We start from the raw sequence: 24,525 nt of genomic DNA on the forward strand, positions 1-24,525 counted from the left end.
TCCTTTGAGATCTGCTGTGTTTCTGAAGGGGTGTATGTGTTGGTGCTATAAGACTGCGTGGCAATGAGGTCTCTCACAGAAGAGTGGGCAGTTTCTCACACTTGGTGGAATCATTTTGATTAAATTACTAAATTACTTACCTTCTGACTTAAAATCTATCCTACTGTTCATGGCTGTTACGATTTCTGTTGGTCTCATCTCGCTCTGTGCAAGCTGTGACAGGTTTTTGTGCTGGAGGAGGTTATGTGGGGTAGCTGGTCCCTGATGAGCTCTTGGCTCTCATTCTTCCGATCGCTGGACAGGCTGCCTGGCTGACGGAAATGCCTGGCGAGAGCTGCTCATCACCAGCCTCTGTGGGCAAGAGAAATGCAAGGTGTGCTGCTCAGAAAAGCACCTGTCCTAAAACTCACACTCATCCCAAGCATGGAATAAAAAATGTGTGGTTAGACTGTTAAAACCACCGCCTCGTCACTTCTGAGGAATTCATTCCCAGATCCGCTCCCTCTGCTCTAAGCAGTGATTGTCACCATGCCCGATTCCTGAGAAAAAGGGATAGGCGGCTGCCCTAAATCACATTGGAAATATTTGAACAATTTCCCTCAGTGAAGGAATATCGGCAGTTCTGATTTGTCTTGTTTTAGCCAAGAAGCTGTGGGAGTGTGAGTCATCCTGTAATCAAAATAATGCAACTCAGTATGAGATGCTTGATGCTGATTCTCCTGGCATTGCGCTGCTTTTGCTGCACAGGATCAAACCAGGGAGATCTACCGCTGCCGTGCCGAGCTTTGCCAGAGGGATGTGTTAAAGGCCGAGGACTGGTTTTCAGATGTCAGCTCCATGATCTGGCCATTGGCACCTGGGTTCTGTCCAGGAGCAGAGACACCCTTCAGAGCTGCCTCTAAAGTGGGCTGTGGAGGTGATTCCTGAAGGTGTTTGGTATTAGCTTGATAGTTATTGTGCACTTTAAATCAGTGCTCCTATCAGGATATATTTCGGACCCCACAGTTTACAAACCACTGTCTCTGTAGAGCCCCGACAGATCCCTTCCTTGACACTACTGATGCCTACTTAGAGCCAGAGGACAGCACTGGCTGGGCTTTTTGTCTTTTAAGGTCTGGGGATGGCGTTAACACAAGAAGGGGTGACTCCCCCGTCCCAGCAGGAGGTACAGGAGACCATTTCTTGCTTTCTCATCCTCTCAGTTATGTCCTGTATTCCTCCCTTCCCATTATGTGCCCCTCGGCTTGAGACCTGATGAGCTAAGAAAATAGGAAGTATTGGCAGAACTTAAAAAGTTGCTTCTCTCTGGATGTGCTTAGTGCTTCATGCTGGACTTGGTGGCCACTGGTGCCCTCAGAGCTCCTCCTGGAGCTCAGCTACCTGAGCTAGTGCTCTGAAGGGCTCTTTATTAACACGGCAATAGCCTAACAGCGGTTAGAGACCTGGCTTTGGATGTTGGAAATTCTTTTCCCTTCTGTCCATGGAAATTCAAACCAGTGTTTCCTAAGTGACCCAATGGCCAGAGCACACACTGAGGCTGCTCACTTTCCATTTCGGCATACACCATGCAAGTGTGTGGAAAAAAATCCGCGATCCTTTGGGGCAGGAACAGGAAGCCCTAAATAGTAGCAGTATTTTAGCCATGGAGCCCGAGCCAGCATTGACTCCAGGATACAAGGAGTGTCTCTTCCTGCAGGTCTTCTACCTAACTCATGCCTATGGGGTTAAAAAACTTCTGGGATGTGGACAGAGCTTTGCCTGTTTATTAGATTTGCTGGGATTTGCCCACTTTGGCTCAGATATGAGTTTGGTTGGCTCACTCGAGGTTGGAACCGTTCTGATGATGTGCAGGATGCTTTTCAGTACCTTGTGATCTTGTGGATAAAATCCACATTTCCCTATTTTCTTCGTCAGGACTGGGCAACATGCCAGGATGTCAAGTTTCCAGATTCAGTCTGATTTACACAGCAAAAAGGGGCAGCACAGAAAAAGATTTTTTTTATTGAAGGGAAAAAAACATTTTCCCTTTCAGTGTATCCCAAGACTTGAAGGTGTTGGGTCAAAGAGAAAGTTTTCACTTCACTTTCATGCCTCTCTTAGCGACAGGAAGAGGAGAAATATGAAACAGAGTGACCTGGATTTCCAGAAGTCAGCAGAGATTGAAAATGGTCACCACCTCGGAGAAATCGATTTCTAGGTAACAAACTGGATTGAATGTTAGAAAGTGCTCAGTTTAGGGAACTGACAAACTGCAGGTTTACCATATTTAGTCAATATCCTTGTCTCATTTCCAGTGTTTCAACATTGGCAAAACATACAGATATATATAGAGAGACTGTGTTGATTTCTGGTAGTACTGATTATATCCCCCAAATTCTGAGGAAAATAGATATAATTGTTGCTTTGAGAATCCTATAATTGACGGAAAGTAGTAGTTTAGCAGATGTTTGACCATAAAGTATCAAAGAATTCATATTTTTTGCATGTGTTTTAAAATGCACTTTTTTTTCTTGATGGATGACCCTGCCCTTTCATTTCAAAGAAATACTGACAAGTAGAATCAACCCAGAACGCAGCCTGCCTGAAATATCTCCTTGAAAAAGGAACAGTCTCTGGCTTCTGTGTACAGTTTGTTGCAACAAAACTGAAATAATATAAATATGAAGATGATGTATTGGCAGACTTTTTCCTAGTTTTTGTGTTCGAGTCGTGGGTTTTTTTGTTTAACTATCAACAACATTTGGTCCAGTCTTGCTCTTATAGAAGGTGGTGGGAGTTTTGCCACTTAGATAATATGAAAATAGTTCCAGCCTGTTATTTATAAAATGGAGATAGTAAGTGTCTCAAAGCTGTTGAAGGCGTGTGTTGTTGCCATAGGCTCACGGTCTTTTTAAGCCAGGGCTGCTGCTGAAAGAAGTGGTTTGGCCCCAGTCCTGGCTGATGTATTTTTCTCTGGTGTTGACCCTCCTTTTTTGTTTCTCAGTGGTGAAGTGGATTAAGGAATTCAAGGCCAACAAAAAAGTTAATTTTAATGTGTATCAGAGGAATTACCCTTCAGTTGCCAGTATCTTGGATGACCAGTGACCTACTGGGAGAGAAGATCCTTCTGGACGGACTTGGGTACCCTTTTTGATGAGGGGTTCAGTGCTGAGAACAGGGGTTGGAGAGAGTCGTAGGCATGGGAACACAGTGCACAGCAAAGCCCTCCTTCTGTCTTCACTGGATCCCTCTTTTTCTGTGCGTGAGGAGCTATTGATTCACATCTTGAGACCATGAGCCTCAGTATTGCGTGCTTGGCTTGTTTATTATTACTTGGAGCAGCGCTGCTTGTGGTATGATAATTATGCTACTGTTTTTCTTGGAATGCGAAAGATGACGTCCATGAAGGACCTCGGATGCTGTGGTGTTCAGTTGCCCAGCGTCTGGGCCAAAAGTTAGTTCAGTGGCATTTCGAAGATTTAGAGAGTAGGAGTAGCTTTGTGGCTTTGAGGTGGACGTGCTGTCTGAGAAGGACGTGGGTTCCAGTTGCTGCTTTAATGAATGTTCAAGTGAACTGTAAGGATTGGCAATGGCAAAAAATTGAGTTTTCAGGTCTTGGCCCTTTTCAGTGTCGCTGAATTGAGGGTGGTTACCTCAAGTATGGTAAGCACAGGCTGAAGCTCCTGCCTCACACTAATGGAGGCAGGATTTGAACATGATTTTCTGGATGGCACTGCCATCTTCCCTCCCAGGGGACAGCCTGCAGTGACTAGCATCTTGACTCGCTAATGGTTGCCCTTTCTGCCTTGGGCATCTGTGTGCTCCGAAACTGGCTCTCCTGGATCCTGTTCCGGGGTGCCTGATTCTACCTGGACATTGCATAGCAAGCCTGTGTCCTGTGCAGGGCTGCTTCTGGGAGAACCAGACTGGTTGCCCTGCTCTTTTGGCATCCAAGGCTTCATGCTCGGGGTTGAGTCCAACCCCCTCGCTGCTAGGACTTACTGCTGCACAGTAAGCTACATGTTATTGAAACCAAACCGTTCTAATGAGATCCAGTACTTGCTGGAAATAGTAAAGTCATGTTTGTCAAAAATGTAACTGTTATATAGTGTTTATTTTTCTTTGTGTTCTTCTTAAAGAACGGAGTAATACATTTAGTCTCTGTGCTATGCATCAGAGCTGAATATCCTCATATCCTTTTGGATAACTCTCCTATGCAATTTTAGTTTCATGAAGTAATTCTCTTTGCTGTTCCACAGAGTAGGTGAGGTCACATTTTCCAGAACTATATTCAGATTTTACAGAATCTTTCTTCCTGATAAAGTCCTCTTCTTCATTTCACACTTCCCCTCAGATATTTAATCTTTTTTTCATATTATAATTCTGTTATCAATATAATTCTTATATTGATATGTGTTGATAGAGTGAATGTGTTTCTAGGTGTTAAAGTATTTTAAATTTTCTGTACATGCTAATAATTTTTGAGGGAGGAAAAAAAAAAGTGATGATAGGAATCTTTCATTTGCTTCAGCCTGACACCAAGCCTTGATTTGATGAGTTCATTATGGACCCAGAATTTGGGTTTGTTTTTCTGAAAATGTTGAATTATGTGGGGGGTTGGGGGAAAGCTGAACTAATTCCTGGAGAGAGCTGAAAAGCAACATGTTTTAAAAAGAGGTAAGATAGAAGTTGAGGGAAAAGATGTTTTCTCGGCTGATTTTAGAGGATGCTGAACCTAAATAGAATATAATGCCAGGTCCCTAATCTTACTTAGCTTTCAAGAATATATTTGCCTTTTTCCGCTACTCCCCAAAACCTTCTTTTCTTTGACCTGTCTCAACAACTACCTTTCTTCCCTATCTCCAGACATATATATCTACTTTTTCCCTGTTGCATGCTTCATCTTCTTACATCCTCATCCAGGAGTATTGATCCTGGCATACGCTCCCGTTCTGTGCAGGGTGATGTGGCATCCAGGGTCCAAGACTGCCATCTTTACAGGAGAACTGCACATCCCAGCTGCTACATTATAACTTCATATGTGCAGTTCTTTCCTGTGACCCATGCAAAAAAATTTCTAGGTTCTCTAACTTTGTGAAAGAAGCTACCTTGCAAATAGGCACAAGACAGTGCATGTGGGCCATTTCTGAAAGAAGTGGAGGCTGGTACTTTTATGCTGGGGAGATGATCAAGTTTGAAGGACAACTGGACTAGCCAGGCTAAGGTCAGAAAAGCTTGGGGCTACCACCTGCATGTGCGTAGGGTCTCCGTGGAATACAGTATACCTTGATGCGGCAGCTTCAAGGCTAAATTAGCTTTGTGGGAGAGCTGAGGTGGACATGGGGAAATGTGAGAAGTGGCAGCCATCCAGTAGACGAGAAACGAGGGAATCAACATGGTCTGATGTTGCTGGTCTGTGAGGCAGGGCTGTGATTATCAGGTAGGGTTCATGCACTGCTCTCATGGTGTGTTGCTGCTCCTACTCTTTCTTTGTCGTCTTCCTACCATGAAGAAGTGTCTTGATTTCCTGGTCCTGGTGTCCTGATGCCTGGTTCTGATGAACGGGCAGGTAGCACTCTGTCTCCCTCTTGCTCTCATGACTGCAGAGGCCAGGACATGTTTCAGATATGTTCTTCCCCAGTTTCAAAATCTCCACCAGTACCAGAACAGTTAGACGTGTTATTGAGTTTTTGTGTTGATATTTCAGGTAGTATTTTATGCTTAGGATGCAAAAATTTTAAATATATAACACAAGGAAGTTTACCAGAGACTTAGTTGATGTAGTTTCCAGCTTTGTTGTGTCTAGACCTAAAAATACTGTATTTTAATTGTTTTAAGCAAAATTACCTTGCCCATCAGATTATTTATTTGACAGTGGCAGCTTCAGTGCATATGAATCAGCAGCATTGCTTTTGTGATTTGTAAGAGAAATCATAATTCTTATGTTAACACAGTGTGAAGTAAATGAAGTTTGGAAGGTACTGTGCTGGTGAGTTGTTCATTCGCTGTTACTGAAAAAAATTATTGTCAAATTAATGATGGCTGCATTTGGTTTTGTAACTAGATCTCCAAAGGACTGTTGCTGTTAACTGGATGACAAAAATGAGAGTGGGGGGAAAAAAAGAAGAGAGTAAGGCCATAATTGAGTAATCAGGAAATTAGTATCCAGTAAGTATGCAGTATGCAAATGATATTTCTTTCTGTCTTTGCTAAATTCTTCTTTTAATACAGCATTTGATTGTAACTAACTAGGTTGAATTTCTGTGTGTTTATGAGCTGAGTGTTTCTAGGATAGTAATAAATAAAACCCACTAGAGACTGGGTTCCCAAATCTCAGGAATTCCTGATACTCGATATGGTAAAGTCTTGCCATGTCTTGCCCTGGTGTGGCCAAGAACAGCAACAATATTCTGTATGAAGTTTCCTTGATGTTTTAATAGAGATTCATCAGTTTTTAAAACCTGATAATAGGGTGGATTTTCCTTTTTCTTTTCTTACTCTTCTCTGAAACCTGTTACTAACACAGACAGATGCATAGCTCCAGATACTAAAATGACGTAAATGTTTGCTGCATTTAAACTCGGGGAGAGTAAGTTATCTCACGGGGAATTCCCTTTGAACTAATCTACTTCTGGCATGATTGCTGGCAGGTAAGCAGGTGCTAGGAGGTTACTCTCCAAACAGAATTGGTCATGCCAAGAATCAGACTTCCGATGTATGGCAATGTTGCAGACAGCTGATTTATAGGTGCTTTTCTATATATATAATTGGACTTTCTGTAGCTAATAAAGAGTAACTGTTATCAGTCTTGCCTTCATCCTGCCTGTGACAGATTTTAGACTTTGCTAATGCATATCGTGCCATTTATTTCAACTGGCAGTGTGATCATCAAAGTTGTGGCATATCCAAGTGTTTAGATAGAAACGTACATTTCTGTGCACAGAGGATTTTGTAATATATAGTTTTGTTGGTAATTGAAAGTTGCCTGCTTGTTCCCACCATTAACACCCTTCCTGTACCTTAATTCTCAGAAATGACAGGGTACAATTTACTGTTTAATATGAGAAATGAGAGGAAACCCATAGTACTACATGCGTTGCGTTGCTCACTGGCCCAACGCAACAGTATGTATAACGTTTCACGTGGTGAGAACAAATAAATAGTCTCCAGCTTCATATAGTCAGCCAAGTTTATTATGTTCATAATTCTGTCTTCTATGCTTCATGTCCTTTACTTAGCTAATTCCCCAAATGCTCTGTATTCATCTCTTGGACTGTGTGGGTTATAATCTTTATATCTTGCTTAAGTAAGCAGGCAATCCAGCTCCCTCCTTACATGGGTTTTCTGAAGACTTCTGTTCAATAACGCACAGCCAAGCTCTAGATCAGATAATGATAGGAGTAAGAAAGAGATAGAACAGTTTTTGACATGGGAAGCAGAGCCGTGAGGCACTGAATTGGTAGGAGATACTAGGGGTAGAGGTCGGTTAATTTGCTTAAAGGCTCAGTAAGGTGAGGCGTTTCCCACTTTGAAAAGGAGTAACTCATTCCCCTTAAACTGGTAAACTGTTGGTTTTTTGTTTCATTTCTCCCGTTGCACAGGAGGTCTTAGGGTGGTTTGTGTATGTGTGTCCACGTATTTACTTAAGATAACCATTGCTCTTGTCACTTCAATAGATGAGACTGAAATGGTATAAAATGGGACTAAAATACAAATGAGATGTTGAATTAGTCAGAAGTTACACAAGAGCGAAGTTTTATTTTGTTATGGAAAGCACTGTGATTAATGCTTTATGTATACCATGCTGCCATTAAGTTAAACTTGCAGAGAGAACCTTTGTTTTGTTTTGTCAAAAGATGGCTTTATTTAGCTTCTTTGGGAACATTCAAAAGTAGAGATACTGGGCTGGAGTTTGCAGCTCTGCGTTCTTTTCCTTAGCGTTAATTCCCACAAAGCTCACTGTACAAACTCCTGATGCCTGTCATCTAGGGAGTGCCATAAATGTACTTCTCCATGATATTTCTTAGGGATTATAGATAGTTGCTAGTTGTCTGTAGCATTCTTTAAAAATCATCCAGAGCTGGTGTTTGTTCATTAACGCAGTAAAGTAATGCCAAGAAGAGTTACACTCCTCGCTTCCCTTGACGAACAGGCACTAATAAAACATGTGCCCCTCCAGTGCCTGCTGCATGATCCAAGTGGAGCATTGGGGAGAGCTAATAGGAAATACAGATTGCAGTATCAACCTACTGAGACCATGACTTTCCTTGTGGAAAATGAAATTTTGCAGATACCTGGCTTTATTTCCAGTGGCATGATTCCATACCCAGAATGATTCTGTTGCTGGGATGCTCCTTAGGTAGGCAGCTGAACCTGCAGTTCATTAGAAGCAGCTGGAGTCTGTTAGCATGCTCACCTACCTGCCAACAACAACTAGTAAAATTTGAAGGTGATTCTCTGGTTTGGCTCTCTGTGCCTCTTTCTGTAAAGCTAAGAATCTGAATAGCTATTCAGTTAAAATTTTTACACCTCTCACATTAGGTTAATTCTGTAGCTAAAACTCACGGGCTTTTGCTGTAGCAGTAGATGTCTCTTGCCCTCTTAGTGGTGCACTCTTAAGAAACCAAACTTTTTTGTGTGAAACAGTTTCTTTAAGGTTTTGAAGTATACTATAGTTTGATCTTAAAGAAGCCATGAGCCTGGATACACTGTGCTGGGAGAGATGATCTTCCTATTTTTCTATCAGTTCTTCTTATGTATTACAGTCTCAAATACAAACCTTTGAAATCTTCTCCAAATAATTCTTACACCACAAAAAAAAAAAAAAAGAGGACTTTCAAGGAGAAACATTTTCTTCTTAAAAACATGATTGGTTGACTTCTTCGACAAATCCTTGCTAGACATTTGTTATTAGTTTTAGTTTTCACTGATGTATTTTGTGGCTTTTAGGTGAAATATACAACACTAAAATTTCAGGCATCCATTATTTCTTCTATATTTAGAAGAAAAGTACCAGCCCATGTTGTTAAGCAGTTTCTACTTATCTCTGTAACCAATCAATAAAATTGGATTTTAAGCATAGTGGTCATTTTAATGAATTACTTCTTAAATGCTGTGAAATGCAGTTCCTCAATTACTATTCTAAAATGTTAGAAGGATTCTCTGGCTTTGGGAAGAACTACTTATCTAAAAAATCCTTTGTTTTTTTCCAAGCAAGATAATACAGCAATTTAAAACTATTCCAACTATTAAAAACAAAGAGCTGGGTGGGATCTAACTTACCATGTGTGAATAGCTCTGCAGAAGTACCTGCCTGTGTTCTCTGTATCATAACTGGGAAAGATGGGTTCCTGGGAAAACTCCCAGAAGGAGATCCATTAGAACTGTGGTATTCTCCTGAATTAAATATAAAGATTTTTTTTTTATTATTTATAAACATACTGCAAAATTTGTTGAAACTACAGAGCTTTAATTTAATTTCATTTATGGATTAAATAATTTCATAAGTGTTTCAGTCTAAAAATATATGCTTCCAGTTGTCTCATGTTAAGCTAAGTTGTTTAGCAACGTATCAAAACAATTCCATGAAAAGATTACTATCTTTTTTTATTAATCCCATAGGCAGCTTTTGCAAATGTTTTTGTACTATAAATGATTACAGTGAGACGTTAAAGCACATGCAGAGAACAGAATTCCCCCTGTGTATCCTTCTTTCCCTTCAAGTTATGTTTTAATACTAACCTAATAGCATGGTTTACAGAACTGTGTGTACTTGGTTCAGGTTGCTATTACAGCTATTGAGTACCAATCCCTGATGAAGCATTTTCACATAGTCTTCCTTTTCCAGTAAGAAGTTAAATCTGATTTCTTGTGTTCTGCACAGTCCATGCTTTTCTGTCTGTTAAAACTGCCTGTAGGAGACTTGTAGGAAAGCAATGTTAAAGCCACTGTTAATACTTTCTTTCAGGAATTACGGCGGAAGTCCTAGTGGTAGCCTCTTTTGATGAACTGCACAAAAGAGCTCAGGAGGCCAAGGGGAAGATTGTTGTCTACAACGAACCTTTCATCAATTATGGTGAAACTGTGCGTTACAGATCACAGGGAGCGGTGGAAGCTGCCAAAGTTGGAGCAGTGGCATCTCTCATTAGATCTGTTGCTTCTTTTTCTATTCATAGGTAAGCATTTTTCTCTTTTCTCCCTGTGACTCACATTTCAGCCTTTAGTTCACATGTCATTTCTGGGCAGGCATTTTTGTTCTCTATGACTTAAACTTTGCCAGTTATGAGTGGGTGTTTGGTTTTGAAACTATTGGCTGCACAATAGTTCTTTTCCCCTGTGCTTTGTCATTCTTTCAAAATGTTTTCATTTTTTTGTTACTGATCCAAATTTTGTATGGTATTTGTTTTAAAGAACTTCCTGCGTTCTCAAGGCTACCATAAATATTCTGAGATCAACCAAAATCAAATGTCTTTGGTGACAACATGTACCAGACTGTCAGTGATGATATGAACTGGTCATTCTGTATATTTAACTAGAATGTAAGTGTACAGTTTTTATTGTATTTGTCATTTTCCTATGACAGCCATGAGGCTGACTTGTACTAGATGAAGGAGTACTCTGCTTTGAACATAATTATTTTGAACACTTTAGCAGTGAGGTTCGTAATTCTCACTCTGCTTTTTAAGTAACGTAGGTTGAAATAATGATTTCTTAAAAATTAAGTGTTTTTAGATGTCTTAGTACATTACTTGTATATAGTTTTACATTTCTGAAATAAGCATTTTTAGTTTTCTGTGAGGTGCTGTATTTTGTAATATTCTCTTTTTGGACAATATATATTCAGAGCAGTACAGGCCATTTATTCCTCCCCCTAGTTGCCCAGTGACTGTACCCACAGAGGAGTCATCGGCAGTAGCTAACCTGACCCTGAATGTGTGCCACATCATAAACTGGAGTCATGTTCTGTTTGGATAACATCATGGTTTCTTTTTGATCTGTGCACCTAGGTTTTCTTTCTGCAGAAGTCCAGGCTTGGAATTGGGAAGGGGTGGTATGGCTTTGGGTCTTGCTTGAGGCTGGGACTGGGAAGTGGCTGGGACAGGCACTTGGAAGCATGCTTGATTCCACCATTTCAGACAAAACATAAGCGGTCACATCTCAGCAGTATGAGAAGTGTGCAAGCATCACCATTTGTGATGCTTCAAGAAGTTTGAGAAATGCAGTAATGCCAACTAACTGTATCGGAGCATGCGTAGAGGACGGCTCTGCTGCCATTGTAGTTGCTTGATAGCATTTTTATATGCTCCATGTTCCCCTAAAGAAGCCAACATTACCTGTTCAAAATGCCTTCTCAAAAGTAAAGTACTTTGAATTCAGATAGTATCCAAACTATGATGCCCAACAAATGTAGCAATGTTTATAATATATTTTCTAATACCTATAATTTTCTAATAAATTTAATAATAATGAACAGAGAGTAGAATATGTTTCAAAAAAGTTTTATGAAAAATGATATGTTTTCAAAATAGTCATATTTGGTATCATCAAAGAATATTGCAATCTATAATCTGTTGATTATCTGAAAACTAGAAGATGATCTGAACACTGATCTATCCAGTCCTTAGTTCTGGTGCCCTGCAGAGGTGCTCATTTGAAAGAGACTCTTGGTATCTTCTGTTTGCCAGACTATTTATGGAAGTGCATTTTAACATGTAATGAAAAATTTAAGGATGAGGAACAGAGGTGGAGACTGAAGGTAGTAAAGCCTGTTTATTAGGTCTGGGTACTGGCATTACAGTTATTTCAGAATTGAATGAAAAGAAAAGAGAAACAGATGCTAAATGCATGTTTGTTTAGAAGTATTGAATCCTAAATCGAGGCTGGGAGCCGAGGTGTCATTCCCAAAAGCAATTTCAAATTTAAATGTTGCCAAGAAGCAGTTTTTCATGAAATGTACTTTCTGTTCTTTCTTTGTTTACCTTCACTTAGGGTTTTTTTGGGTGAGGGGAGGGATTGGTTAATCTATTTTTTCCTATATTAAGGGAGGTATTCAGGTCCAGTCTGTCACTTCTGCCGCTCTGTGATGCCTAGATCTGTTTGTCTTTTTTCTAACAGAAAATAGGTATTGCTGTAGGCAGGGTGGATTTTCTTATCTCCATGCCTTCTCCTATATTTCTCTTAATCACCAGCTGTGTGTCTCCTTGTCTGTCCTACTGATGTGCTGTGCTGGATGGATTCTGTGCTGAATGTGGTGCTTCTTGTCAATCAGTGTCTGGGGCACTGTTCAAGTTGCTTGCCTTTTTGATTGACTGATGGGAAATACTGCGTCGCTGCAGGGAGCAGCGTGTTAGAAGGGTGAGAGATGAAAGGTAAAAAGCTGATAAAAGACTTTTAAGTGTTGTGAAGAAAGTCTTGCATTCTTGCAATTTGTATACTGCTGCCTTGTTGACCAGAACCTTTACTTCTTGGGCCTGTGTGTTTACATGTGCACCTATAATATGAATAACTGCTAATGGGATTGTAGCAGTTCTCCAAAACATCCTGGAAACATCTTAGAAAAAAGTATCCTGCTTGTGATACTGCACTTTCCTCAGGTGAATGAAGGGTGAAACTTCACAATTTTCCCTAAACTATGTCAGCTTTGGTGTGGTTTTTTGTTTTTTTGTTTTAAGATTTCAACCCCTTTTGGACAGGGGGTTGCTTATTGTTATTTGCTTACTCTATTTGCAACGAATTAAGCTGGCTGGAACAATGGAAGCCACTTCGTGGTGTGATTTCTAGGTGATCTTGCAATGTGAATAATATTGATAGGTTAAAACTAGGTACTTTCTAGTAGATTAACATTTTAGGCTTATTAGGGCTGATTATTAAAGCTTACTGACAAGATAGAATTGGTAAAATCACAACATGAATTAAATCAGTGTTCTCTTGCTGGCGGCTTGGTGGCTTTTCTTTGTTCCAGACATGGCAGACGGCTGCCACATTGTCAAGGGCAAAAAGTGTGAAGGGAACCTTTGAGCAGGGATTATGTGGGCAGCTTATTTTTCTTTAAGGTATGGTAGTATAGCTATGGAGTGAATGAAACTGGGGACTCAGGCATCCCAACTCTGAATGAGGGCAAGAAGGGATGAACTTGAATATACTCAGGAAAACTCATTGCCGTGTTTATATTACGGCTCATGCCAACTCAGCAGTGACAGTGAAGGACTCGAAGGATTTGTTGTTGAGTTTCAAGGAGTGGATTCATTTATTTAGGACAGAAGCGCTTAAGTGAATAAGAAATAAAATTAGCAACAGCATCTCCCTTGGCCTATGAAGAGATGATGGTAGTTACACAGTTGTATTATCATGTTGCGTAGCAGTTGTCTCGTGGCATTGTCCCTGTGTTGTGTTAGAGTCAAATAATTCTCTTGCTACTTTATAGGTATCATGTAAGAGTGGGTTTTGTTACTTAGGAGAAAGTCACTGTAACAGGTAGGTAATTTTCCCTGCCCTCCCCCCAGTGGTGTGTTTATGACAGCCTTTTTCCCAGTAACAATCTCCTGAAGCACTGGCAACTTGGTGGTGAAAACATTTAGACATGGGTATTAAGAGTTCAGAGTAACAGAACTATTTTTAATGAACCGTCTCAAATAACACGTATTATTGTAATCAGTCAACAGTATTCACAATATTTGGCTTTTTGGAGAAATGCGGATGTTGACTTTTTTTGCTTTAATAGCTTGACTATGCTGTGATTAATGGTCTTGTACAAGTTAAAGTAATGTATACGTTTACTGTTGTGTACAATAAACTGATGAGTGTTTCCCAGTTTGTAGTGGAAGTTTTTAGAGCAAAAATACTCAATTTACAAGGCACAGTTAAAAATGTGGTTGTAATAAGCTAGCCGTAAGTCTGGTTTTTTGCTTCCTAGCTGTACATTTTTAGAACATTTTATAGATAAAAGGTATCCTTTAGCTATTGAAATAGTCCAGTATTTATCCTGCGGTGAATGTACTCTTATGAATCTAAACCGATAAGTAAATCCTTCTGTTCCTCAAGAACCACAGATTAGATAAAGTCGTAACACCGTGTCTTGTAATAATAACCCCTTTAAGGGCTCTAGAAAGAAGCAAAATTGAATGTTTTTCAAGAACTCAAAAGGAAAGTTCCCAAGAATCCTCAGAGATAAATGCCAAGAGCCCAATTAATATTTTTTAAATGCTGCAGAACAATATAAGAAATCCAACAGGGAACATATTACAAGGCCAAAATAGACCAAGTAGTACTTTGACACAGTCTGAAGACTGTTAACAAGGACATGTACTTGGTCAAGTTCTTCTCTTTTTTGGCTGAATTCAGTGTCTTATACTTATCTGAAATAAGTAATTTCCTTCACTTTCTCTCCCCTTCTTCAGGCTACAGGTGGCCAAGACACAATGTCTGCTTCTGAAGCTCTAGTAACTCTAATCAAAAGCTGTGTCTGGATGAAAGCTGAATTCATGAGTGGCATGGTGCAACTCGAGTTTTATGGCAGAGGTTGCATGGATGCCCAAATGGATGCATGTGACACAATTAAGTGCAGGCATGCCAGGGCTGGAATATCATTTCGTGGAACGTATGTGAATTTGAAAACTGTTGCTTTTCCTTGGTCTTAATTTCCCCTTTTTGTAACCTCATTTGGTTTATTTTCTCCTACCATGTGTAGTAATGTAATACCTTTTTGTGTATACATTGTACTCTCAAAGTGCATTTTCTTTTCCTCTCCTGTTTTTCCTTTTATTCTTCACTGCTTTGTAAACAATTCATTCTCTTCTCAAACTCGCGGGCAATGTATGTGAGTTAATGTCATTTTTCAGCTCTCAAGTGCTATCACAGTGACTTCTTACCTCATCACCTCTTCCTAAGGCTTGGTCTGCTGCCTTTGGTTCCAGATGTGAGACTTGCCTGCTAAGGAGAGCTTCCTCCTTTCCCTAAAACTCCCATGTCTAAGGAAAGTAAGGGCTTATTCACATCAGTAGTGGCAGAGACACTCAACTTCTGCTTGTTCTTCCAAGTGTTCTGAAATCTGGGATGGTACAGTAGTTTTAGTAGGATTTCTTTTGCTTTTATTCGTTTTTTATAGTGAAGAGGTGCATCTGGCCTTTAAAACTCATGTTTTATCTTTGAAATACTGTATCCTCAGGTTGTGTCATGAACCCTGAAGGCTCCTTTCCCTCCTGTTCTGTCCCTCCTTCCACAATGAATGCCGGTATACCTAACCTTTTGCTACCATCTTAGGAGTCTTTCTTCCTATGATCCGTTCTGCTGTCCATAGAGGGGGAGCAGTGCTGTGTCCACTTGGGATTGTATTTCAGCTGGTAAGCACTGGCTAAGACTTACGTGTGAGTGTGAGAGCAGTTCTCTGTTAATATGGGACTTGACATGACCTGAGCCCAGTCTGATCATGAGCTGTAGGTCAGGTCCTGCGCATCTCCATCGCTCTGTGTGCACATGGTCTAGCTAAGCAGACCTGTATTCCCTTCCATGTATCATAGCCTGGGAGTCAAGTGGGTGAGACAGGTCGCTTTGCCCTAGAAAGCTGCTCCTGTTGCCCATTAAATGGCCTGGACCACCAGCTGTTATTTTCAGCCAAAAAATCTTGACCTGTATGTAAATTTCTAAAACTTAACCTACATCCTAAAATTTCAGGAGCTCTTCAGCTAACTGCTTCATTTTTGCTGTCATCTTTCATTTTGGTTATTTAATAAACAAAGCAATTGCTGTGAACAAGTGAGCCTATGGTAGCACAAAATAAGAGTCAGGTTTGTCATCACTTTTTCTTCAGTAATGCTACCTGTTGTAGCATGGGACTGGTCATGCAGATTGCTGCTCAACTTAAAAAATTAGCTTTCCTCAGGCATTTGAGTTTAACGAAGATTGTTCGCTGCCTCTGGCACCTGTTGAAAGGAAAATAATGAAATTGGTTTATATGTACAAAATGAAGTAGAAGTTTTGTATAATTAGTTTTTGTAAGTTTTTGCTTCACTTCTCTCTGTTCCCCCAACATCTTTTTCTGATCTGCCTATAGCACCCTGGTAACTACGTGATTTTCTGGGCATGAGCCATGCAGCCTCAGTGGTGTATCTGGCCACGTTCAGGGGCCAGCCTGGCTGATGCTCGCAGGATGTGTAGCTGGAGAGAAGCCGACACATAACATCTCCGGCTGCATGTACAGGCTTAGTGTGTGTGAGCTGCCAGTGCCCTGGGTGCATTTGAATTTTGGTCCCCCTCTCCAAGTGCTGTGTCAGTTCAGGAATTTGCGGTTACTCTGGCTTTTGGCCTGTTAGCGCATGTGGTATGTGAGTTAATTTCCTGCAGTTCTGTTCAGTCCTCTCAATTTTTTCTTTGCTTTTAATTAAGCTAGCCTTGGGCTCTTAAGTCTGCAAGGGTGGGATGTATTTTAGTCCATCTGTAAACCTGCTTTCTTGTTTTTTGGTTAATGAAATAATCTTGTGTCTTGTTCTCTTGGGATTAGGGAAAATATTTTACTGATTGTCCAAACTTTTTCCTCTTCTAATTGCAAATCATTTTTACATCTTTCAAAACAAAAATCCTTGTGTTGCAATGCAGTTTTTCCATCTTACGATATAATTAAAGTAAAAATCACTTTTTTAAAAAAATAAAGTTGCAGCTAAAGATTTAGGTGCAACAGCTGAGACTGAGCATGTGTTAGCAGTTGGGCCATGCTAGGTGCACTTACTGAGCGCATCTTCTGGTTTAGTTTCATCAGAAAGGAATCTAGCACTGGTGCTCAGAGACTGCTCGGTGATCAGGCAGCCAAGGATTTTGGGAGGTTCACTTCAAAAGCTCATTCTTTATTCAAACTAAAAGGCTAATATGGACATACCGTGTGAGACCTTTAAGAAAGTCACATCATCTGAATAATAATTTAAACTGTTTATGGTGTAATTTCTATTGTAGTGGCCAGAGATGTGCCCTCTGTGATACGAAGATTCACTTCATCAGTGCAGGTTGTGGCTCTTGATTATCAAATGACAATTCCAAGAGGGAGCCCACGGACAGAGCCGAGGCTTTCTGTAAGTCAGGGAAGACAAACTTAGGGATATTCACCGCATCTTCATGTTGATGTGTACATAAAATCAAACGTTAGTATTATTGAAAACTTTTGATAGAAATGGCTAAACCAGATTGCATTTTTGTCAAGAAAAAGCACTGAGAAAGATCTGTTTTGAAGGGAGAAAGTTACTGGGTTAAGTTTCCAGAAATAGTGTTTTTCAGGGATGTCTGGGATACAAGACATTTCTCTGAGTGTAAAAGTAAGCTATTTATATATTCCTTGTGTAAAAAAAATCTACTATATTTACCTTTTTTTTTTCCATTTCATGTGACAGTGCTAAGCTGCTATCTGGAATTTTCCTTGATTGCTTGTAATGCTATGTTCTTTGGTCCTGGTGCATACTGTTATGAGCAGTGCCACCACTCCTGCTTCCAGGGAGCTAGCTCTTGTTGGAAATACTGAAAATAAAGAGTTTGCCTATATTGTGTGTGGATCTGATGCCTGCATTTATTTATTTGAGAAATTTTCTTTGCTCATTGCCATTTTCCAGTGACAGAGTATCTGTTCTTATTATTACCTCGTTGTGTTTTTAAGTGGTTTTTTTCCTCCCTAGCACGTGAGTTTTATGTGCACAGGGTGAAGTGGTGAACGTGTGCGCTGAAGAGTTATTTTCTTTCAGTGGGGAGGAGAATGTAGTTGTGGTCAAGGTAGTTTAGAATTGATCTCTGAGGGAATTGGAAAACTGATGAACCTGATTCTCCCCTGCTTGATATTGTGCATACTCGGTTTTGACTCTGCAGAATTGTTATAGTCTCCTTCTGAGTAGGCAGCATCTTCTGGCTGCTTTGCGCAGGCTTGGGGAACGCACAAGGCATAAAGGCAGCAGAAAGCTGGGTCATAACTGTAGAGATGTAACAGTAATGCTGTAGCATGACTGAAGAAATCAGGAAGCACCACTGATTATTTGTGAACACTTTTGACTTATGGGATTAGTATAGCAGCAGGAATTGTTCAGAGGAAACATCTCAATGAGAGACTGTCCTAAGGCAATATCCTGCGGCAACAGGATACAGCAATATTGTCTTCTGTTCTACTAAGGGACCAGGAAACAAGGATAAAACCCTTGTTTGTGGTGTAACAAGAGGAAATAAGAGCAGACCATGTTTTATAAGTCTCTGATGAGCTCATGGAAGATTCTAGTTATGTTTCATAGCACTATGTATGTTGTCCTGCTGCCCTTAGAGATATGAATTGGTGGTGTGCTGTGGGATTTATTTTCTTGCCCTGCACTTAGGGGCTTTCCCTCCAGTATGTCTGTATATGTTGTTGACTGACAATTCATTAATTTTTACTTTGCTTCCTATGTTCCCTGAAGGCCAACATGCCAGACTGCATTCTGCAGTGCAGTTCTTCGTGCTCACTTTTGGGCAAATCCTAGCTGTCAGCAAGAGAACTTAGATGTCCTTAGAAGAAATGGAGCCTGTGCTTTGGGAGATGATCATATTGTACAGTGGGTTCTTGCTATTTGAGCAGTGATTAAGGAGTCAAATTTCAGGTAACTTTGTAATAGTGATGTTTGTTAAGTCCCAATCTCTCTTTGGCTTTTGCCAAACTTTTTGCCTCTTTTTGCTTTGAACTGCATAACTCTGTTTTTTTCCAGTAGACAGGGTTTGATGTGACATCTGAAACCTCTGGGTAATGTCATACATCTCGCATATTCATTTTCTTACAAAGTCAGTAAAATGCTGATGAGACTAACAAGGGCTTTCTCTACTTCCTCCTAGTTTTGGCTAGTCCTGTTCAGGAATATGTTCATGTAAGTGGGAAGAGTTTCATCCATTTAGTGCCTAGTAATATAAGCAGTGTCCTATAACTTTGGTAAAGGGCTAGTAAAATCTTTGTCAATAGACTCTCTTGTCCAGAAAGATGCTGTGAGGATAATGGTCCTTTTGAAATCCTGACTTCCTCACCAATAGCTTCCCAAGGCAAACCTTTATCAATGTAGTATTCAAGTTGTTTTTTTTCTTCTCTTCTGGGCCACCCACTCTCCTAACATAACTGACTCATACATTTTGTTGGTGGCTAGATGGCCACTCATATCATGAGTTTGTGAACTTTGGTCTTCTTCAGGTACCATGAACATCCACTGATTAGATTTGGTAATATTCTGAAGTTAGTAAGGTTTAAAGGAACAGTCTTATTCTGCCTTTGCATTGCTGGTTCAGGTATATGAAGATGTTGAGCGTGTAAAACTGCCAAGTCTTGGGTTTCTTGTACTGATCTTTAAGGAGTTAGCTATGCTTGCTGTGGGTTGAGCACTGCGAACTTTAGCAGTTTTCCCTGATTTCCTGTTTCACTCTAATCGGCTCCGGCTTTCTTCGGTGCTGCCAGCCCCTTCTGAGTCTGTATGAGTTGCTGTGCATCGGAAAGCCCTGTTAGCAAGTTCAGAACCATCGTGAGTTGCTGTGCATCTGAAAGCCCTGTTAGCAAGTTCAGAACCATCTGACATGATTGTAATGTCTTGATCCACCAACTGCAGGTTCTGTTTTAATGTTCTTGCAATATTCAGTTTTCTTGATTACACTGACAACAAGTGTCTCACTAGTATGTGGCGACCATAAATGTAGAGGATTGAAGGAAAACCTGACAATGAAAATGCAGATAAAAATTTCAGAGAGAGATCTGAGTAATACAATGCCAATGAATTATTTTCATAAGGGGTGTATTTATTTTCAGCTGTTGATAAGATCTGAGAAGTATGTGGACTGTCATTTTATTTCTCTGTAATTCTGCGTGTTTTTTCTGTGTAAGTGCAGCACTGAGGACTTTATATGGAGTGTTCACCTCCAGAGCACATGAGCACATGGCTCTGGACAACTGGAAGAGATTAAATAGTACCAGAATGGTTGTGCCAGAATGGTACAGAATTGGTGTTTGGGGAATCTTAGCCTAATGCTCTCCTTTTTTCATTTAAAAAAAAAAAAAAAAAAGAGGAGAGTAAAGGCTCTGTTTCTTGATGTATTCTAGGAATAACTCCATTAATTTCAAGTTACACAGCAACTCACTTTTTGATTTTTGGTCCAGGCAATGCTGAAACAGCTTGTACAGAGGTCTACTGTATAGATTCAACTGCCTATCCAATTTTATTATTTTCATGTCTTACAACTGGTTTTCCAGTTCATACTTCCCACTGAGTATTGTTTCTACTTCCTGTATTACTCAAGATACTTTTTCAGAATCTATTTGGTATTGTTCTTAATCTGATGATGTTACTAAAAATTATCTACATATTACAGAACAGTTTTAGCATGTATATATTAAAGTTTTATTTTTGAAACGTTGTATCTGCTGTAAAACATCTGAAGTATTCTTTTCAACATTTACTGCTGATTTCCAAAAGTGAACACAGGTTTATGTAGAACTCTGGATTTGTGTGCTTCAGAATCTGTCTCATGCATACAACAAAATGTTTTATTTTGATATGTAACCTTTTGCTTATGTCATGTAAAACAAACAGGCAGACAAATATATGTGCCATTTTAAAAATATATTTAATGTGCTAGTCAACTGTTAATATCCACAGTCTCTCTGGTTTATGCCCCAGGTATGCAGAGGATTTGGAAATGCTAATTCCTCATTTTGTTTTGCCTTGTTTGCTTAAACATGTGAGCAAACATGTATGGTTTGCTCCAACATACTATGATTTCTCTTTACAAGAATGCTTGGATTGCTTTTCAGGGGCTAGGGCGCCTCTCGTTTTTGCTGCTTCTTCAACTTCCCACAGTCTTGCTTGTGGCTTGTCCACATGGTAGGGTATTTCTGTGTTATTTCATTAAATGTTGTCTTCACATAGGATGGCCTCACCCTGCTGTGTTAGCTCTACTATGATGTATATCAGGCATTTAAGTATGATGAGCTAGACTTGTTTGTATGATGAAAACCCTTATTTATGACGCACAAATTTTGACTTGTGTTTTTAGGAAGTCAGAGCCAATTATTCCACAGTTGTTGTTTAGAATTGTTTTCTAAATATAGCCCGATGTTGATGGCCAACAGTAATAATGGGGTCTTCCCTGTAGAAGTAATGTCTTGTGCCTTGTAAGTGTAACCATTTTAATTACTTTAATCCTTTTCTCCAGCTTTGTTTTCCCCTTCAAATCCAATCAGTCACCTGAGCCTCTCTCTCACTGTGTCCATCTTGTTGCATCAAATACTAATCCTTTGGTCTTGCCTGCAGGGTAGGGCTAAATGGTGAAAATCCTTCTCCATCTGGTTTATTAAATGAGAGGTGCCAACTCCTGTCTCTGCTCTGCCAGTGATGCCAGCTTTGATTACTTGCCTGTTGTCCGCTCCTTCAGGCACCTTATACTTTCTCTCATTTTGTTTCTATATTTAGGAGGATGGTGCAAACCTAAAGTCGTAACTTCGTTCTCTTCCCACTTTCCTTTTTAAATCTGACCTTTGGTTTGGTATTTATAGATCGTTCCCATATGTCGTTAGCTTGGTACGTGACTAGGGTCTGTGACTTCTGCTAAACTGTTTCACCGTTACCTTGCTTTCCTAGTCACTGTCCGCAGTACTTCTGCATTGGCTGTCTAATATGAATATTGCAAATACTCTGTGAAACAGAGAGGGGTTGTCTTTGATATGTTCCTGTTCATTATTATTAAGCAGGGTTGAGCTTTGACTGCAATTCCTGGATTTTTAATCTACTGCGATCACAAAAGAACAACATTTATTCTGAGAATAAGAAACAGAAAGGAACCACATAGTTTCTGGTTTACTTATTTCTATTTGGATCTCATCACATTAGTTTGCTGGTGACTGTGAAGCACACAAAATATACCTCAACAAAAGATATTGAAACTATTATACAATTTAGCTCTGGAAAATCCAGGTTGATTCTACACATTTGTGCACAGGACAACAAAAGATACTTTTGTCAGACAAGGGAGAATAATCATGTGAATTAACTAAAACCAGGGATTCTGAAGTTCCTTTCATTACTCTGCCTTGTGTCCCAGTGGGATCTTGAGTAGCTCACGGTAATTTCTCTCTTTCCTTGTTTGCAAGCAGCAGTGATATTTTTTTGAATGTTAACTGAGTTTAACATTTGTACATTGTTTACTGTAAAGAAGACAACATTAAAAGTTGACTTTTCTAAACTGTGATTAGGTAGTCAATAGTAGATTCTGCAATAACTTGCCTGGGCCAAAAACAAGTAACAGTTGTATTATTACATAACAGTGGGTGGCTACTGCTGATAAATAATCCATTATATAACCATGGGGTTTTATTATGAAATAAAATTAGTGTGTTTGATTGTTAACTGCTGCTAGATTGAGATTTCAGGTTGACCTAACAAAGATCTGTGGGAAGGCTCTGGCAGGAGGTGAATGACAGAGAATACAGGTCATTACCTTGGAATATCGTATTTTCAAATGTAAATATTTAAAAACAATCGATTGACTGTAGCTCAAAGGATTTGGATTTTGAGTTCAGTCAGTAACACCACACCGTGAGAGAGTTGAAGCCGCTGGAAAGAGCATGAAGGAGCTGGAATTTCATAGAAGTACAAGGCTTTTTCTTAGTAACAGCTCTTTATCATCAAGAACAACGTGAACATTAGAAATCGGGTCCTGGGATTCAAATGTGATTTTGCCAAAAGTCTGAGGTTTGGAAAGAGTGAGCTCACAGGTGGGCTCACATAAGGGAGGTTTTAGCTATTCTTCTATAATCTGTGTATTGCTTGCACCTTTTCAGGGAGTACACTGTGATCCTTCTTTGAGGAGGGTCTGTGTCTCCCTCTAAGTATCTCTCCCTGCAGTCTGCAAAGAAGGAAGCAACAACTTTCAGGGCTCCCAGTTTCAGGCTGAGAAGGCTGCAGTTGCTGCTGGGGGAACATGGGAGAGCCAGAAAGAATGTGAAGCGACCAGGCAGCTTGAGTACACGCTTTAGATCTCTAGAAAGGGTGTTAGAGGGATCTATGTTTTTGCTCAAGCCCAAAGAGCTTGAGCAGGGATTCAACACTGTCCAGATGCAGCCAGCACCTGGAGTCCAGAATCCTGGGCTGCCGGGTTCATCTGAGAGACCATCCAAGGCTGTAACTCTACAAAACTATGTGTTTTTTTCCCTCTTCCTTTACTTAGTTTATAATGCTGACAATCTAGGAAAACAGAAATGGTGTGCTGCAGTGTCTGAGAATTCTAACATGGCAGTCTTGCCAGAAATGTGATCTGAACAGGCATACCTATGAGAAAACTTTAGCAGAGCTACTTGGAATAATAAGTGCAGCTGCAATTTATGATTTTAGAAGCGTAACTGTTTTTCAGTGCCTAAAATTAGGTTTCAGTCATGTTTTGTTTGGTATTTCTCAGTTTGGTACTTCTTTGTTTGGTACTTCTCAGTGACAGTGATGGATTCCTTTAACCCTTTCCCATATATAGAGCAGTACCTTTTATTCCTCAGATATTTCAATGTTAGTTAGTGGAATGACTTAAGATTTAGTGAAAAGATGGCAGAATCCAGGCAAGTGCAAAAAGATGGCAGGGAATTGGAGAACACTGTTGTAAAGCATCAGACTTCCAGGTGATGCTTGTCCATAGATGTTTCCTGAGAAAGGAAAGGAGAATGCCATTCGTTCCTCTGAGGATCTCCCCCCATAAGGTGTCTAAATTGAAACAATTAGTGTAATTGGTCATACTTTTAATAAAAAAGTTTTAAAAAGAACAATTTTAAATGCTTAGATCAGTGTCAGCTCATCATGCGATGCGCTTGGTTGTATATCTGTATAAACAGAAGATGTATAGAAAAAGGATGTTGTTACTCTTAAGTCAATCTAGCTGATTAAAAAAAATGTAATGGGATTTCAAAGCACTCAGGTCAGTTTGGTATGCTTGGGAAACTGTTGAGTATGGGAGAAAGTACCCGTGAGACTTGAAGGGGTTTTTAGTCCAAGTATGTTCATGGCTGAGAAATTCTAATGACAAATACACTCTTTTTTCCACCTCCACCTGATTTTTTCAGAAGGATGTTACAGGGTTAGCAGGGAGCAGAGCTCATGAGCTGGCAAGGTTTGCAACCCAGCCTGGTCGTCGGGGTTTCAGAAGGGTGCTCCTAGACAGGTCTGTCTCCCCCAAATGTTTTGGCACTGACAAATCAGGGATTTCCAGGAAAGGTGTTTTATCAGCATCTTTACATCCAGGCTATTCAGTAGTTTCATAGCTTTGGCAGCAAGAAGTGATACTGTGTGATTTGCAGTGTACCATGGGTCGTCAGCCATGTTCATTGCAGGTGAGCAGTTCAGTGGTTAAGTTGTGGATCAAGCACTGTCCTGTTAAACCAGGATTTTTGTTCATACTGGTATTAATCAGTGTATTGGCTACATCACAAGATTCACCTGCAGGTCAGTGAACCTTTATCTTCATGTAGATGAAACTATTAAAAGCCCGCTTTGGGGGCTAGGTGTACAAAGGCTTTGCAAGCTGCAAGTAATCTTTGGGCTGCAC

The 24,525-nt window shown here is 40.0% G+C and overlaps 1 protein-coding gene across 1 annotated transcript in view; it reads left to right on the forward strand.

The window, feature by feature from the left end:
* CPQ (carboxypeptidase Q) overlaps positions 1 to 24,525 on the forward strand; it is a 165,295-nt gene that overhangs the window by 25,987 nt on the left and 114,783 nt on the right. Inside the window, exon 5 of the mRNA XM_009275482.2 lies at positions 9,947 to 10,154. Coding sequence (XP_009273757.1) covers positions 9,947 to 10,154 — 208 coding nt within the window. The remainder of the gene's footprint in view (positions 1 to 9,946; positions 10,155 to 24,525) is intronic.

This window comes from Aptenodytes forsteri, unplaced genomic scaffold (genome assembly GCF_000699145.1).
Source record: "Aptenodytes forsteri isolate BGI_AS27 unplaced genomic scaffold, ASM69914v1 Scaffold208, whole genome shotgun sequence".
In the NCBI taxonomy this organism is placed as follows: Eukaryota; Metazoa; Chordata; class Aves; order Sphenisciformes; family Spheniscidae; genus Aptenodytes; species Aptenodytes forsteri.